At 34.0% G+C, this 16,394-nt stretch overlaps 2 protein-coding genes across 2 annotated transcripts; both read right to left on the bottom strand.

Annotated features, from left to right (window-relative positions):
• Positions 1 to 272: 272 nt before the first annotated feature.
• Positions 273 to 3,631, bottom strand: LOC120191769 (acid beta-fructofuranosidase-like). The gene is made up of 6 exons (XM_039194690.1): positions 3,229 to 3,631; positions 3,088 to 3,096; positions 1,314 to 2,155; positions 836 to 1,236; positions 675 to 762; positions 273 to 592 (listed from the first exon to the last, which is right to left on the bottom strand). Exons 1-6 carry the CDS (start codon positions 3,593 to 3,595, stop codon positions 389 to 391), a joined length of 1,911 nt encoding a protein of 636 aa, XP_039050621.1. The 5' UTR covers positions 3,596 to 3,631; the 3' UTR covers positions 273 to 388.
• Positions 3,632 to 7,179: 3,548 nt separating this feature from the next.
• LOC120191824 (transaldolase-like) lies at positions 7,180 to 10,768 on the bottom strand. The gene is made up of 12 exons (XM_039194726.1): positions 10,557 to 10,768; positions 10,360 to 10,438; positions 10,192 to 10,267; positions 10,023 to 10,106; positions 9,773 to 9,877; positions 9,265 to 9,345; positions 9,086 to 9,150; positions 8,920 to 8,989; positions 8,744 to 8,821; positions 8,342 to 8,439; positions 8,090 to 8,225; positions 7,180 to 7,529 (listed from the first exon to the last, which is right to left on the bottom strand). Exons 1-12 carry the CDS (start codon positions 10,729 to 10,731, stop codon positions 7,383 to 7,385), a joined length of 1,194 nt encoding a protein of 397 aa, XP_039050657.1. The 5' UTR covers positions 10,732 to 10,768; the 3' UTR covers positions 7,180 to 7,382.
• Between the last annotated feature and the right edge of the window lie 5,626 nt (positions 10,769 to 16,394).

Below are 16,394 nucleotides of genomic sequence, written 5' to 3'. Positions count from 1 at the left end.
TGTGGTATATAAATATCATATAGAGTCGAGAGATTTCACTCAAACTTGAACATTCAACCATTAATTACTAAAAATTTCAATTTAATCGAATTGTATTTTATAACTCGGCTTGAATTTAAATTTTTTCGAGTTAAATTGAATTTATGAAATTATAGCTCGAAGTAAATTCAAGTCTAATCGAATTTTGTTTGCCCTTGTGTATTTGTATCCGAATCAGAACCAAATACAATTGGCTGCCGAATCTGATCAAATTGTCTTGTGAGAAAATCCGATGAAAAGCATAAGAGGCAAGCACTGGATTCCATTATAAGAAAACAGAAGATACAGAAGCCGGAAGATGGCTGCTAAAAACTTCCGGACAACGGCCGAGGTTGTTTGCATAGATTTGTCAAAGAGAGTCGATTAATGGATAAGGTTGAATGAAAGCAGAGTTCATTTGCCAAATCTTAACTGAAGCCTTTACATCGATTCCAGTTGCATTGTTGAACAAGAACACTTTAGCATCCCCGTAGATTGCTGTCGCCGGATAAACCCGAGATGTAATCACTGTTCTTCCACCTTGCGCATAGCTCTCGATTATCGAATGATCCACCTGAAAGGGGGAAAAACAAACACTTTCATGTTTATTCACTGCGATGGAATCAAATTTTGCTCAACTCGCACTGCGTACTCACCAATATTCTGAGGGATAAATTTTCGCCTTCGAGAACAGGAACCGAGCTCCCGTAAATATGTTTGTCGACATTGGATACTTTAGATGATCTGGGAACAATTGAATTATCGTTACATGAATAGTAAAACCGACATGGAAGATATGGAAATAGTTTAATCCTACCGAGATTGATCACTGCAAAAGAAGGTGTTGAGATTGCCTTCGGGTCCTTTGGCAATGTAGAAATAAACAGGAGTTTGCTCGCTACGGCTCTCATCTGCGAGCACCAATAGTCCAAATGGTCCCAATGCCCCACGTTCAGCAGCTCCACCACTTGTTTTGCAGTCGAATGATGCATCGGACGAGCCGATTGCTTTCTTCAAAGTCTCATTATTGATCTCGAACTTGGCTTCGATGTCCAATTGTGTTGCTGAATCAACATCTAGAGGAATAACTGATCCTGCCTGGATTGTCACTTGGTTAAATTCTTTGCATTTTAGCCTTAAACTATCTGTTTCTTTCACAGGCCATTGAAGCAGATGAGTTCCGGTCTTTTCATCGAACAAAATTGTCCTCGGAATGCCCTGTTAAAGAAAAAAAATGCATCACAAATCTGGGATATAAATTGATGTTTGTGATAAAAGAAAACAGAGAACGTTACCTGAACCGATGCCCATCCTTTTTTCACATCGGCAGCTTCACTATCGGATTCGCCGATCCAACCCCACAACACTCTTCTCTTCTTGTTTTGATCATAGAAACTCTTGGCAGCATAGAATATGCCATAATCATACCTTAATCCAACACCAACATCAATTTCGGGTCGGTCCGGAATCCATGTACCATTCTTATCATTATAAGTTCCAATGGCATAGTAATCATGTCTGGTATCATCCAAGCTTGCTTTCACCACATGCTTAACTCCAGGTTCCGAGCCAATTTTTCCGATTTTCGAAACGGGGAAGAAATCGACACATTCCCACATTCCTGTACCAGGCACAGCATGAAGTAACCCATCTAACTTCTCATAGTTTATGAAGTCCTTTGTGTCATACACCAAACCTATGCCGGTTTTATTGATCTTGGACCCTATGATAATCCGCCATTTGCCTTCCGAGGTTAACCAGGCGGTGGTTGGATCACGGAAATCGACGGGACCTATACCCAGTGGTGGGACCAAAACCGGGTTCTGAGGGTACTTGACCCAATGGATGAGGAGTGGGTCGGACTGGTCAGCCGGATAAGCTAGATTTTGAACTTGAACGTCTTCGATGGTGGATCCTGTATAAAGCATGACGATATTACCGTCATGTAGGACTGTTGCGGAACCGGTCCAGACGCCGTTTTTGTCATACCACTGATCGGCAACCATTGCTAATGGCAGGTGAAGCCAATGGATCAAATCCTTGGATACTGCATGGCCCCAAACTATGTCGCCCCATACGGCAGCATTGGGGTTGTATTGATAGAAAAAATGATACCATCCTTTGTAGAATAATGGACCTGTTTTTTTTTTATTATAAATATAATGATTTAGACAAATAAATTTAATAAAAAAATTATTTTTAACCAATATTATTTAATAGTATTAGCATATGTCATTATATTTTATATATTAATGTGACACATATATCAACTAAAAAATTAATTCATATGAAGGGTGGGCCCAGATTATAATTCAGAATTTAAATAATTATTGAGAATATTTTTTAATCTAGTTTGACTAATCTTCGTTCTTTAACTCTAAGTTGATTATCTAATCAATCATATTACTGCCATTAATTAATAAGTTAGTGGCAGAAAGTTCTTTTTGCATTAAAAAAATGGCTGCTACCTGGAAAAGAAATATCATTTTATTCATATTCAAATTATTTAGATACGAATATTAATTTATCTTAAAAAGTTTTAACATTTAAAGCTATTGATCAGATATGTCTTATAAAAAAAATTATGGTCATATGATAAATAATATTAGAGCGATCCTTTTATTGTATGATTTCACGCCAAACGTCTAAGTGGGTGGGATAGATAGGATGAACAACTCTAACTAGAGCCTCGTGAGATTGAGTGAAATAGAATATGACACTTTAAAGAGATAGGGATATTAATTCCACATCCAAAATGAAAGGAGATATATTAAAATTTAAAAACAGTAGGACTACAAATAAGGGTGGATGTATGTGTACTCGAGGATGGCCACATACTTATCATAAAATCCGAATTTCTTTACGTTAGTTGTTCATTTTATTAATGGTGTTCACCATGAAATTTTATTTGTGTTAATCTCACCGAATTTTTTTTATTAATATATATGTGTTCACTCTGAAAAATATTTCTAAATCCGTCACTTACTTTATATCCTATCAAACATGTTTTTTGAGAACTGTATGTACTATTAAATGTGTAAAAAAGAAATTAATTTACAAAGACCTTACCATTAGGATCTGTGGCAGAACGAACGAGATTCCCAAGTTAAAACATCAATGTAAAAGCACCCGGCCATGCAGACAAAACATCCAATAAATCATATGTAAAAATAATATGTAAAATGAAAAAAAAAAAATCTTTTCCATTACCATTCATCCAATTCTTTTCAGGTTGGAAGTGAAAAACTGTTCTTTGCCATAATAACATGCTGTTGTTCCATGGATAGGCCAGTAAATGCACCCCAAAACGCAGGTTCGATTTCTCCGATACACCGGCTCCCGGTCCACGTGAAACCGGTTGCAAAGCCGATGAACCATGTTGGTTTCCATGCACATCAGCATAATCATCCGAACCATTGCTACTAATAAAGAATGCAGCAAAGAAACCAACCGCAAGCACCCCAACAAAGATCGAAAGCACAGCTTTGATGGATCTCCGACAGGTCGTCTCATCAGGACCCGAATCAAACGGCTCGTTGGAATCGGAAACCGGAAGCAGTGGGTTCGAATCCACCATCGTAATGCAATTGGGTTAAGAAAACAGAAGGGTTGTGGTATGTGTTGCCTCCATGGCTCTCACTTGTCATTGCTATATATACAAAATGCTTGGATGAGCAAATAATATGTGAGCAGAAGATGATTTGGATTTATGCCAATAATTGAGCATTAATAGATGACGCGTATCAATAATGACGTACAACATAAATTAAAAGGCGTGCTTCTGGTGAACTAATACGAGTTGTATTAGTGTTTTAGTGCCAATAGCAAGACTACAGCTTGAGATGGAAGAGGATAATCATTGAATAAAATACATGATTAAATCGATTAATTCGAGTAACATTTCAAGTATTAACCCGATTGATATTATGACTATAATATTTTATACGTGGTTAAATTGATTAATTAGATCGGTTAAACTAATCAATATTATGGATTATTAAGGAAATCGACAACAATTGGCTTAACTTTAATTTCTTGGATGGGAGACAAAATATATAATTTATATTTGACATTATTTACTCGCCAATAAAAATAACTAAAATATATAATATTTAACCAAAGTATGTTTGATTCAAATTATCTTCTAAAATTGAACAAAAGAATAAAAAGTAAAATGAAGTAATTAGTTTGGTAATTGAATTTCCGCCTTCAAATGATGGCTGATGAGTCAGCACCAAAGAGTGGCTCAATTGCTATTAAACAGTTTTTTTATACATACCGCGTAAAGTTCAATATTTTTTTTTTCATCTCCTTCGTAATATTTTACCGGGATTAATTCGGATTAATTTAGGTCACACATTTAATTTTTAGTGACTGAGTCTCTCAATAGGAATTTTTTTCATAAACAAGAATTCAAACTCGAGATTTGCTTAAACGATATCAAGTTGCTTACCACTTGAACCAACCTTCGTTGATATAACGTTCAATATTTGAAAATATTGTAAGCGGATTTTTTTTTGAAAAATATTGATGATGAAGAATTATTTTGGGATTAAGATCATTTATTCTAGTGCATGTGAAACTCTTCATAGGAAAATGACAAATTTTATAAAATATATTAAAAATAAAACTCATCATTTGAACTAGAAGAAAATTATATGAAATTTATCATGCTTTCACGAATTTCAGTTATTTATTATATTTTATAAAACTCATTATTTTATTCTATCGACGTGTATTATAACAAATAATTTAAACCTTAAATTAGTTCTTGTATTATGAATTACATGACAAATAAAGTATAATGTAACCCAAAAAATTGGAACATAATTGCCTAACACAAATACACGTGGTTCAATTGCTACTAAACTTATAAATCATCGGTTCTTTGCTAACCACATCTTTCGGGAGTCATTTGACCTCTCATTCATATTTTATTTGAATAATTAACTATTATTAAGCTAAAATAATAATAATATAATTATTTTGATTTTTATATCTAAATTTCTTTATTATATCTTTTAAAAAATATTATTTAACATTCAACTTATATTAAAATATCATATTATATAATTTTTATTAGTCTAAGAGTAATTACAAGGTAATATTTGTTTATATTATTTCTCAGTTATTAACAATGCACACACCCTACAGATGCAATTGCTTGAACTCATGACCTAACGCTCTGTTTAATCATTGAGATTGCTAGATGGTTTCTCATATTATATAGAGTAAACTACTCAAATGTCGATATAATCATTATACTTTTAATTTTAGCAATATGATCACACAACTTTTTGAGTGGTTTCAATATAGTCACTTGTTAAAAATAGACAACGGACGTATTTGTTATTGACTAACGACGAGTCAAAGGTCCATATCAGCTGCACCATATGTTTTTAATGACAGGTGATTATATTTAAATCACTTAAATAATTATATTGTCATATTGCCAAAATTAAAAATATAATGATCGTATCGACACCAACTCCATAATTAAGTGTTGATTTGAGTAGTTTGCCCTTTATATAATTACAATTATAATACATATACATAGGTACGTAGTAAGATTAATTATTGATTCCTTATACTCATCGGGTTAATGTTGCTTTTTTTCGATCATTTATTTATCAAAAAATATTTATGGGACAATCGGAGGGATTGAAATTTCAATTATTGTTGTTGGTAAATAATTGTATTGATTAAAAAAGATATGGTGAATTGAATGGCAGCAATGAGGGTGTAGTAAATGATTTTGCAGCCATTATTGAAAACTCGTTGGTGGGAGATGAAACACTTGGATAAAATTTTTACAAGTGGACCGTCTTTGATTGGTGTATGGTTCCAGATTTTGTATGAATTATTAGGGTTGTCAATAATAGTTTCACCCGCGTTGTACATAAGATTTCGTATTAGGGGTAAAACTATATTTTTAATAAAATTAAAAAAAAATATTTAAAATACATAAAATTTAAAAAATTTTAAGAGGGGTAACCGTCCCCACTCGACCCCTCTAGTTTCATCCATGGACTTTCACCATGTGTTTACTTTGTTTAGTGGCTATTGTTCTTTCTTACAATTCTCAAATCTTCAATCACTACTTCATTATAAAAATACTTGTGAAATCATTTCATATGTATGGTTAAACAAACTCTATGAGAGAAGCCGACTGCCTACCAACTCTTTTTTCATATTTATTTATAATATATACATACGATCAAATTGATATCTAAATTTAATTTTTATCGTACATTTTAATAATTAAATTTTTTAATTTCAATCTCATTAACTAAATGTGTCAAAATTATTGATAGAAATCAGGTCTAGGAATCAAAATATGTGATAAAAATCAAATTTGACACCAATTTGAATAAAAAAAATTATAGATACAATTTTGATCATTTAACTGTTAACTATGTTGCTCCACTTCTCAAGACACTTTAGTTCATAGTTAAGATTGATCATATTATGGCTAAGTTCTCTATGTTCTACAATCATGTCCTCGTCATCGTTAAACTCTTAATCAGGTTTTCTTTTGGTAACTCAACACTCGAAAATAAGTCACGATAATCATTTGATGTTTTATACGATCTTCAAACTATGTCTCTATCTTTGAGACGCTCTTCAAGACCTGTTACAAGATACAAAGATAAAATCTATCTTGTACATTCAACGTTCTTGTCACCTCGAAAATATAATATTTGGTTGATGAAAGTTCTGACCGATCGCACAATTAGAAAATTCGTCTTCACTACAAATATATTTTCATATAAAATATTTTTTACTCGCATCTTGGTGCAATACAATCTAACATTTAATTTTAAGTTTATGTATAATACATTGCATGCTAATCAATTATAATTTCAATAAAATAGTGATATTTAAAACTAAAAATGTTTATTATTAATATAAATAAAATTGAAAGAATATTGTAATATGATTTATAATTTCTTTTATAATCCTATACTTCTTTTAGTTTAATTTTTATTTTCATTATATTTTCCATATTCTATAACCATTCAAATAACATTGTTTTATACAAACAAATAATACTATATAATTATTTCACATATTCAAAATAAAATTATAAATAAAAAAAGTATATAATAACAAAAAAACCCTCCACGTTTACTTATTTTTCAATTGTGCCCTTAACATTGTCACATGCACAGTAGGCTTTAAGGTTTACCACATGCAATTTCAGAGTTCTATAAATCAGCATTATGTTCATTGATAACATGAAAACATAGAGGATAAGATCAGCTAAGCTGCTTTGCAGGGAAAAGAAAAAGTGTAAACATAAAGTAGTTTGCATCATCTTATTTTATGCCCTATGAGATGTGGATCAAAATGGAGAAGCCATTTTAGACATTGGGAGGTGGCCAAATCTTGTCGAGTAATCCCTCGACCCGCTTCATTTGCTTAACGTATCCGTCCAGTCCGACAGCTAGAAGCTCCACAGATGCAGGTCCCATAGCTGATCCAAGGGTTAATTGGTCCCACTTTGTGAGCTGAACATAGAGAGAGATATCAATCAACAAAAAGTTTCAAAAACCTTAACCAATGCCTGTTGACCCTAGAAGTAAGGAGTCAAGTGTCGTTTTAAGTAAGGTCTCGGTTTCGAATCTTATGAATGAAAAAAATAGGCGTTCGGAGAGCTTTCTCCCTTTTTAGGACCCAATTGGGCACTTGACTCCTTACTAAGTGATGATGATTTCAATACAGAGGTACATGGCCTAATTATAACCAAAATTGCAGCAAACAGCTGGTCAAGTGGCAAATTGAATCCGGTTGCCATGACCATGGACTGATGAATGGCTCTGAAAATGGATAAGGAAATCGTACAAGGGACGAATAAAAGTTGTTTCGGTTTTCTATTTTCCATCAAGGAATGACAAGTAAACCAAATCGGTACATGGAACAAAATATTCTGGCTCGACTCCTTTACTATCTCGGTGAAATCACTATATCCACATCAATTTTGTCATTATAATGAGCAGTGAGTTTCGGTTTCCTTTCCCCCCTTTTTTTCTTCAGTTTTGACAATTGACGATACGGGAAAAGAGCGTACCTCTTCAGCAGTGAAATTGTAGTTGGCAGCAGACTGCGGCGAAAGCCTCCTAACGTAAGAGTACTTCTCATCCGGTGCAGTAATTGATTCTTTCAGTGACTGCAATATCTTCAAGGGTGCAATGATATAGTCAACCCTGAATGCAATAAATCATAAAAGAGGTTTACGAACAAGAAAAGATAAATATTCGATTCTTGATTTGTAATGATTTCTGATTAAATGGATAATGGTTGATTGTTAGTCACATGATACCCCAGCAGACTGAACAAATCCTGCTTGTTTCGAACTGCGGCAGCCATCAGCTTTGATTTATGTCCGTATTTGTGAATGTAGTTATAAGCTTTTGTCACCTGCAAGGACAAACAAAAGAATATCGATTTCAAGCCTTTTATGCTAAAAGAGACCTATTAAATATTCTAAATAAAGAAAGCCCCTATGTCCATTCGAAAAGTCCTAAGGAGCTAATTCAAAACTTCAATGCTTTGTAGTCGCAACTCACAAGCAACAGATAGGCTTTAATGCACTTCAGAAATCACAAAAAACAGAATGTGGCTGCTCATAGAAACAATTGCTCAGATCGAATTACTCGACCAAAAACCAATAAACCACAAGAAGATAAGCCTACACTGTAAAATCAAAAGTTGTTTAACTAACCAGAGCCAACCCGGGATCCTCTCCTCTTTGAATGGCAGCTTCAATCTCAGGGTCACCGGAATGATTGTGTGCCCAATCCTGAAGAAAGAAAAAGAATGTGTTTCAAGGATAATAAAAGATCAAGTTTTGCAGACCAAAGTCACCAAAGGTTTTCGGGGGGGGGGGGGGGAAATTACCCTAACACGGCCAACAAAAATCTGGATAACAGAAGCACCAGCTTGGGCTGCAGCTGCAGCTTGAGCAAAGCTGAAGCAAAACAAGCGACGATAAGAAAAAGAAAAGTAAAGTCAGGCAAAAGCTGAAGTAAAACAAGCAACATCGATTGTCAAAGTAATCGTATACCTATAAACAAAAGTCAAATGTGTTTGTATGCCCTCAGATTCAAGCAGTCTCGAGGCTTCGATTCCCTGTATAACCAACAAGCAATAGTGAGAACCAATTAAGTCTTATGTTCTACGACTATCAAGACTTACTACTGTCTTCACAAGCGAGTAATTACACAATTAATTGAGAATACTCACTTGCCAAGTTGAAGGAATTTTAAACAGTAAACGCTCAGGAGGAATATTGATCTCATTATACAACATCAGTAAGTCATGAACCTGCAGATCCCAATACATCCGGCAGCATATCCAAAATGGAAAGAAAAGAATAAGCTACTATAACATATAAAAGGAAAAAAGAAGTATGCTTAGTACCAACAATGTGCAAAATTTTAAAGGCAACTTCTTCTTATAGGATATATATAATCATGTTTAATTGAGGAGCATTGTAATCCGAGAGCTAAGAGCTAAGATAATAACCTTAAGTCAACATAAGACAAGAAAAATTCAGCGGCGCTCAATGAATAGCCCATTTCATCAGTGTGGGTATTTAATTAAAACTTTCAACTTTGACACCTATGGATAAGACCTAAAACAATTTTCAACGATAAAACAGGAAATGATTGCGATACCGAACAGCAATCATACAACAAACTCGAAAGAAAAATTGCAAGCAATATAGTGGAGACATAAGAAGAGTCAGTACCCTCCTAATAATACCATGTGTGTCATAAGCCAGACGAGCATCCACTTCAGTCGAAACTCGACCGGGAACTAACTTTGCCAAGTCGCCACCAACATTTACTAAAGCCTACACTTATTGAACAACCAAAAGTCAAGCATATTAACGATCCAAATCTAGTTTTTCTTCCCACATTTGTCAATGAAAATGAACATTATATTTCATAACACCACAAATTCATGCATTATTACTTAATAGAGCATAAGATACAAACCTTATTAAAGAAACAAGACAACCTCAGTTCAGGATTGTCAAGTCTAGAACAAGTTGAATCCGCCAAGGCCATATCCACAGCATTCTAAACAAAAACAATAACGAAAATTTACTAGTTACCCGTCGGGTGTAAACCTTTGTGTATATCAATTTCATATGACAATGCTTACTCTAAAAATGGTATCTGGAAGGCCCAATATACCCAGCAGCAGTGAAGAACTAACAGTAGCAGCAGTTGGTGGAAACCTATAAATTTCATTTGATTAATACAAAAAAGTCCTTTTAGACTAAATTTTTCATTAAAAGAACCCAAAAGACCAAAAATAAACAATCTTTACTTTTCAAAATCATCAAAGATGACAGTGTCAGGAACAATCTCACTGAAAGTAGACACAGCATCCAATTCATTAGACAACCCTGAATTTTTCCAAAGAAAAAAAAACAAATTTTAAAAACAACCCATGAATTAAAATCCAAAGAAATAACAAAAAATGGTTACAGATTCGATCAAAATGATCAAAGGGAGGAAGATAACCAGTGTCGAGAGAAGGAGAGAAGCCCGAGGAGGAGGCACGAATAGCTGGGAAAGATGTGTTGAATTTGAAGACTAGAGTGGAAGAACAGCACCCATTTGCAAATCTCAGTCTTGATTTTGGCAAAGTAGAAGAAGAGAGAAATGATGACGGCGAAGATTGCAAGGAGAGTAACATTTTTAAAAAAAAAAAAAATCGCTTGTTATTGGATATTTTTAACATTGGATACGAGTTTTGCCGGAATGGACGTATTATATATTTGGATAAATCATCATAAATTTCATCGATCAATTTTTATTCTTAACCTTGCTCTTCTGAAACTGCCTTTTCTCTTTCTCATTCTTTTCTTCAAAAGAGCAGCATTTTAATGCCCCAACCATCGCCTTTATGCTTCCTTCCTCAACTAAAGAAGGAAACTTGAAAAACTCAAAAAGGAGAAAGGATGACGAGGATGAAACCAAAGATGGTGCTAGTATAGAATCTTCACTTGCTGGTTCAGACAGCCATGGAGTTTCTAGTGACCCTTCAATACCTAATAAAGAGGAGTAGATGATTCCATCTATGAGATGTCATGGTCGGGAAACTGATTATTACTGTAGTCATGAAGGAAGTGATACCCCTATCCCAAAACATCAGTCATCCCGGAGGCGACATTTGAATCAGCATTTGGTCATATTGAAATTGGTGACGTTGATGATACAGAAGTTGCAAGGAGAAAACCAAGAAGGATTATGAAATTAAAGGCGGTCGGAGAAGGAATTTCTCAGATCATTCCCCAATGGGAGGAAGTGGCGATTAGTAGTGACGGCATTGTAAATCTTAATTTAATCATTTAATTTTAAAATTATTTTATTTTGATCACTCAAAATTAAATCATAAATAATAAAATGATATGATTGATTTTTAGTTGTTGTGAAATTCACATATTTTTAATTAAATAAAGATATTATATTTTAAGATAAATATCGATATTAAATTTATATAAAATAAGATAATATAAATATTTTTTAATCAAATTAATTAATAAATATAGTAAAAATCGCGAAAAAGCTTTGACCAACTCTAAAATTTTCCTAATTCCTTTCATGAGAATCAAAATGATGTAGAATTTTTTTTGGATTAATTTAAGGTGATTATAAAATAATATATGTTTTAAAGATTTTTATTTATTTAATAATGAAAATTTAAATACCCTTGCAACCTCTGGTGTTCAAACCTAATACTTCTAGAGACAACAGTCATCATTTTAACAACTGTAATAGCTTGGTTCACACAAAATAATATAAAAATTAAGTCTCATAAATAATTGTTCATGTTCGTAATAATATTGAACTGAAATAAGATAAATTGATTTTTTTGGGGAAAATAATTTATAAGGTTAGACAAAATAATTTCAATAAGATAAGATATTGGAGAGGGTCGATGAACTTAGGATAAATCCAAAAAATTATTAAAAAAATACTTAAAATAAATATGGGAAAAATCCTGGATAATTAGAGTCTTCATTTGAATGTCTTAACACTGAAGAATTCTCTTTCAAGATGGGAAATAAAATATATCCATTCGTGCTTCATCCAACGATAGATGAAGAAGATCAAAAAATAAACAACCAAATCATTTAATGTCATATTTATTAAATTTGGAGTGTTTTCCTATTAAATTGACATGAGGTACACATTCAGGAGCACAAAATGAGTTTTGTGTAAACTTTTGAGACTCATCGGCCGTCTTCAATAGTCTATCGCACAAACATTGACTGAAACCTGAACAAATTAAGAGAAAATTTAAAAAAGAAGAAAAGAAAAAAAATTATTGAGATGCAAATCAATATCATTTTTATACATATCTAGCTTTTTTAAACAGTGATTTTACCCAAAAATTACCATGACAGAAAATAATTACCTATCAGACACCGTTTCGTCAAATTTTATTGATTTAGCACCCTTTCTGACAAGGTACATACCGTTATCTGCGCCTTTGCGAGGTTTCATCCGAGCTAGCTCTACGTCATGAAAGGTGCGGATGGTCATCCGTGTCTTATCCGAATTGACGTCAAGTCAGAATAAGCGCGGATCGCCATCCACGCCTTTTTGTGAATTATGGCACGTGTCTGTAGCATCTGTGCCTTCCAATTAATTTTCAACCGTTCACATCTACCCCATTAATTACCCCATCCAGCCAAACGCCCTCTCCCTTCTTCATTCAAACACACATCAAATCTCAAATCCTCTCAAATCTTCTCAAAGCCCAAACCCTCTTAAAGCTCAAACCTGGTCAAATTCAATTAAGAATGTAAAATATTTTATTATATTTTAATAAATTAATTATTTATTATTTTATTAAATTGTATTATATTAATTTTTTTTATTTTTTACAATTATAAAATGAAAGGCGGTCTGCTACGTTTAGATAGACATCATATATCGAGACATTTTGCTAATATGGTAACAATTTTAAAATCTATTTTAATTTTAATTATTGTTAATATTTTATTTATTTAATTATTTTAGTATTAGTTTATTTTTAATTTCTATAATATTTATTAAATTAGGAGATATACCATATATTAGATCACTTCATTCATAATCTTAAGTTAGAGATATCAACCAGTGTATGGCCGTATTTAGTCGAGGTTGGATTCGGTTACGTAGAAATATACGAAGGGCACTGTAACCTAAAATTCAACCTGATTTCTACATTGGTCGAGCAGTGGAGACCGAAGACACACGCATTCCATGTCCCGTGCGTAGAGTGCACAATTACGCTGGAGGATATTTTTATGTATTTGGGGCTTCCAGTAGATGGAGATGTGCTTTCTGGGGTGGCGCACGGTGACTGGCATTCATTGTGTCAGGAGTATCTTGGAGGTGTCCCGCCTAATTTCAACGGTGGTCGATTTCAGTTAAATTAGTTGGATGCAACTTTCAAGCATTTGAGTCGCGACGCCTCGGAAGAGCAGGTTAAAATGTATGCATCGACTTACATACTACAGTTGATAGGAGGGCTCCTGATGCCGGACAAATCGTGCAACCAAGTTCACTGTATGTAGTTGCATCACCTCGTCGATTTTCATCAAGCTGGTAGACTAAGTTGGGGCTCGGCAGTTTTGACATTTGTCTATAGGGAAATGTGTCGAGCTACTGACTATAAAAAATGTTATCGGCGGATGTCTCCTTCTACTGCAATCTTGGGTGTGATATCACATGCCCTTTTTATGTCCCGTGGTGAAAAACCTGTTGGTTTCTCCGCTATTATTGAGGTAATTACAATAATGATTTTTTATATTAATAATTTATTTAGTATATAATAAAAATTATTTCATTGAATATGTGGTTTACTACAAGGAAAGATCATCGGGATTTATCTGATGAATTAGAAGAAATTAGGCTACTCATTGATCAGAAGGCTGTCACAAATGTATGTATTTAAATAACAAAATGTACTTTTAACTATATCTATATAATTAAATTATTATTTTGATAAAAATTAAATATATTTATTTTAGTTTGAATATGCTCCTTATTATACTGAAGAGATGAGGATTTGCATCTCACACGACTTAAGATACCCATTAGATGTCTGGATGGCGGTGGTCCCTCTGATATGTTATGCGATTGTCGAGTGGCATCCTACTGATCGCGTGCTCCACCAATTTAGTTTTGTACAATCAAATCCGGAAGCACCTAAAAATCTCAACGATTTGCATAGCATTGATCGATGCGGGAAAAAAGAAGTTGACTGGCTGTTGAAGCACTATGAGTGGGTAATGATATAAGAGGATCGATGTGGGTGCATTCCCCCTATAGAACCCATTTATGTGGACCATTTGACGGTTGCATATGGTTATTACGAGTGGTTCAACAGGAACGTGAAACTGTTCCTACTTTCCGAGGAAGTACGAGGCGGGATCATTCATCGACGTTGACAAAGACATCCACCGTCAAAACATCATCATCCCCCGACTCATTGATGGAGAGTAGGCACTTCCAGTTCGTCCTCAGCTGCAGCACCGAAACCTTCACTGCAGCCACTGTCTACATCACTGTACATTCTGCAGCCGTTTCAGATGACACCACAACCATATCAGATATTGCCACCGCCATTTTCATACTAGATGTTACCACCGCCACAGAGTTATATGACCCCTCCTGGAGGATATTATAGTTCTATGTTTGCGGATCTAACTTGGGGTTTATATGCTGGTTATTTTACGGGTCCAGCTTCACCACCGATGGTCGTCGCACAGACACCTCATGTACAATTTTCTCACTCATCGATGTCGATCTTTTCGTAGTTTTCCCATTTTTCTATGAGCGGTGGGATAGTCAGTCATACACCTCCAGGGTCCTTATTCTATAGAGGTGTTACATCGTCATTCGTCATTCATCAACAAAATGTATCTTCTCCTGATAATGATGATGATGATGATAATGATGATTATGGTGATGATGATGATGACATTGAGAAGTCAGAACAAGTTATACAAAGAAATCCTCCTCGAGACAGACAACCACCGCTCTACGGAACACATTCAAGATGCAAGCATCGATAGATTCATACATTTCATTATTTTTGCATTTAAATTTTTTTATTTACCAATAATTGTAATTTTTTATTTAATTATTTACCTTTTATTTCTTAATTTATTTTGTTTGTTAATTTTTATTACTTAATTCAAGGGAATGATTTTATTATTTAGTACTTTTTAAGCCCTTTTGTTTTATCATTTTTTTGTTTAATTAATCGGTGATACTCAAATAACATTAACTTAAAGTAAATGAAAATTAAATTACAGAAACTTAGCTTTCATAAACAACTACATCAAGCACAATATCAACGGTTACTTGATAACAAAAGAGATGAACATTTTTCCTACTATGTCTTATGTTTCTACAATGCCCACATCTTTTGTTTTCTCTAGACGTTTCTCGAATATCTATATCACAATGAATTTGAGTGGATTTGGGACGACTGGGCTCCCTCAATAAGGACGGATCTGGTACAATTGGAAGCCAATTCTGAACCTCATTAGGGTCTTTCTTATTACCTATGGGGGAAACTCAAATTCATTACCTTAAACACTTCTGAAAGTAGGTATACAGGATCCACAAAACGATTATAGTCTTAACGGGTATGCGAGCAAGCTGCTATGATATGAGAGCATGGACACTTAGAGATTGAAAAAACCCACAATCACACCATCTGTCTTGTAGATTAACTCTGAACGAGTAAGCTTGAATCCCTTGAAGAGTCGCGGGATCTTTGTGACACGAAACAATTCATGGGTTTTAGAGAAGCTTGTTACAGACATTCCATTTGATGCAGCAATTCTTTTTTTTTTTGTAGATTTGTAACTAATATAGGGTGATACACATGACCATTTTGTAACCAAGTTTGAGCTTGTCCCTCGAGCTTGGCAAAAAGCGCTCCCAAATGAAAATATGTTGTTTTTACCAAAGTCATTACTGGTAAATGACATGCCCCCTTTAAGGTCGAATTGATAGCCTCAACTAAGTTGGTCGTCATGTGTCCATATCAATACCAATATCATATGCATTTGTCCACATTTATTTATTGATGAGGCTGATGTAATTGTATCATTCCTCATTTTTTCCTCACAACTCTTGAAGCATAGACTCAAATGTTTGAGGTATTAGATAGTAACCTGAGCATTAAATGTAGAACTTACTAACTTTGTTTCCATAAAAAATGCAAATTATTGACAAATACAAAAATAGCATTTTGACATACTCATGCGCATAAGTAATTGGTGCTCATCATTCTTCTTGAATCTTCCATGATAGTTTGCAACAATGTGTCGGATCTAGTACCTATATTGG

Source organism: Hibiscus syriacus, unplaced genomic scaffold, assembly GCF_006381635.1.
Source record: "Hibiscus syriacus cultivar Baekdansim isolate YM2019G1 unplaced genomic scaffold, ASM638163v2 tig00116971_pilon, whole genome shotgun sequence".
NCBI lineage: Eukaryota > Viridiplantae > Streptophyta > Magnoliopsida > Malvales > Malvaceae > Hibiscus > Hibiscus syriacus.
This window is presented reverse-complemented; position numbering and strand designations above follow the sequence as displayed.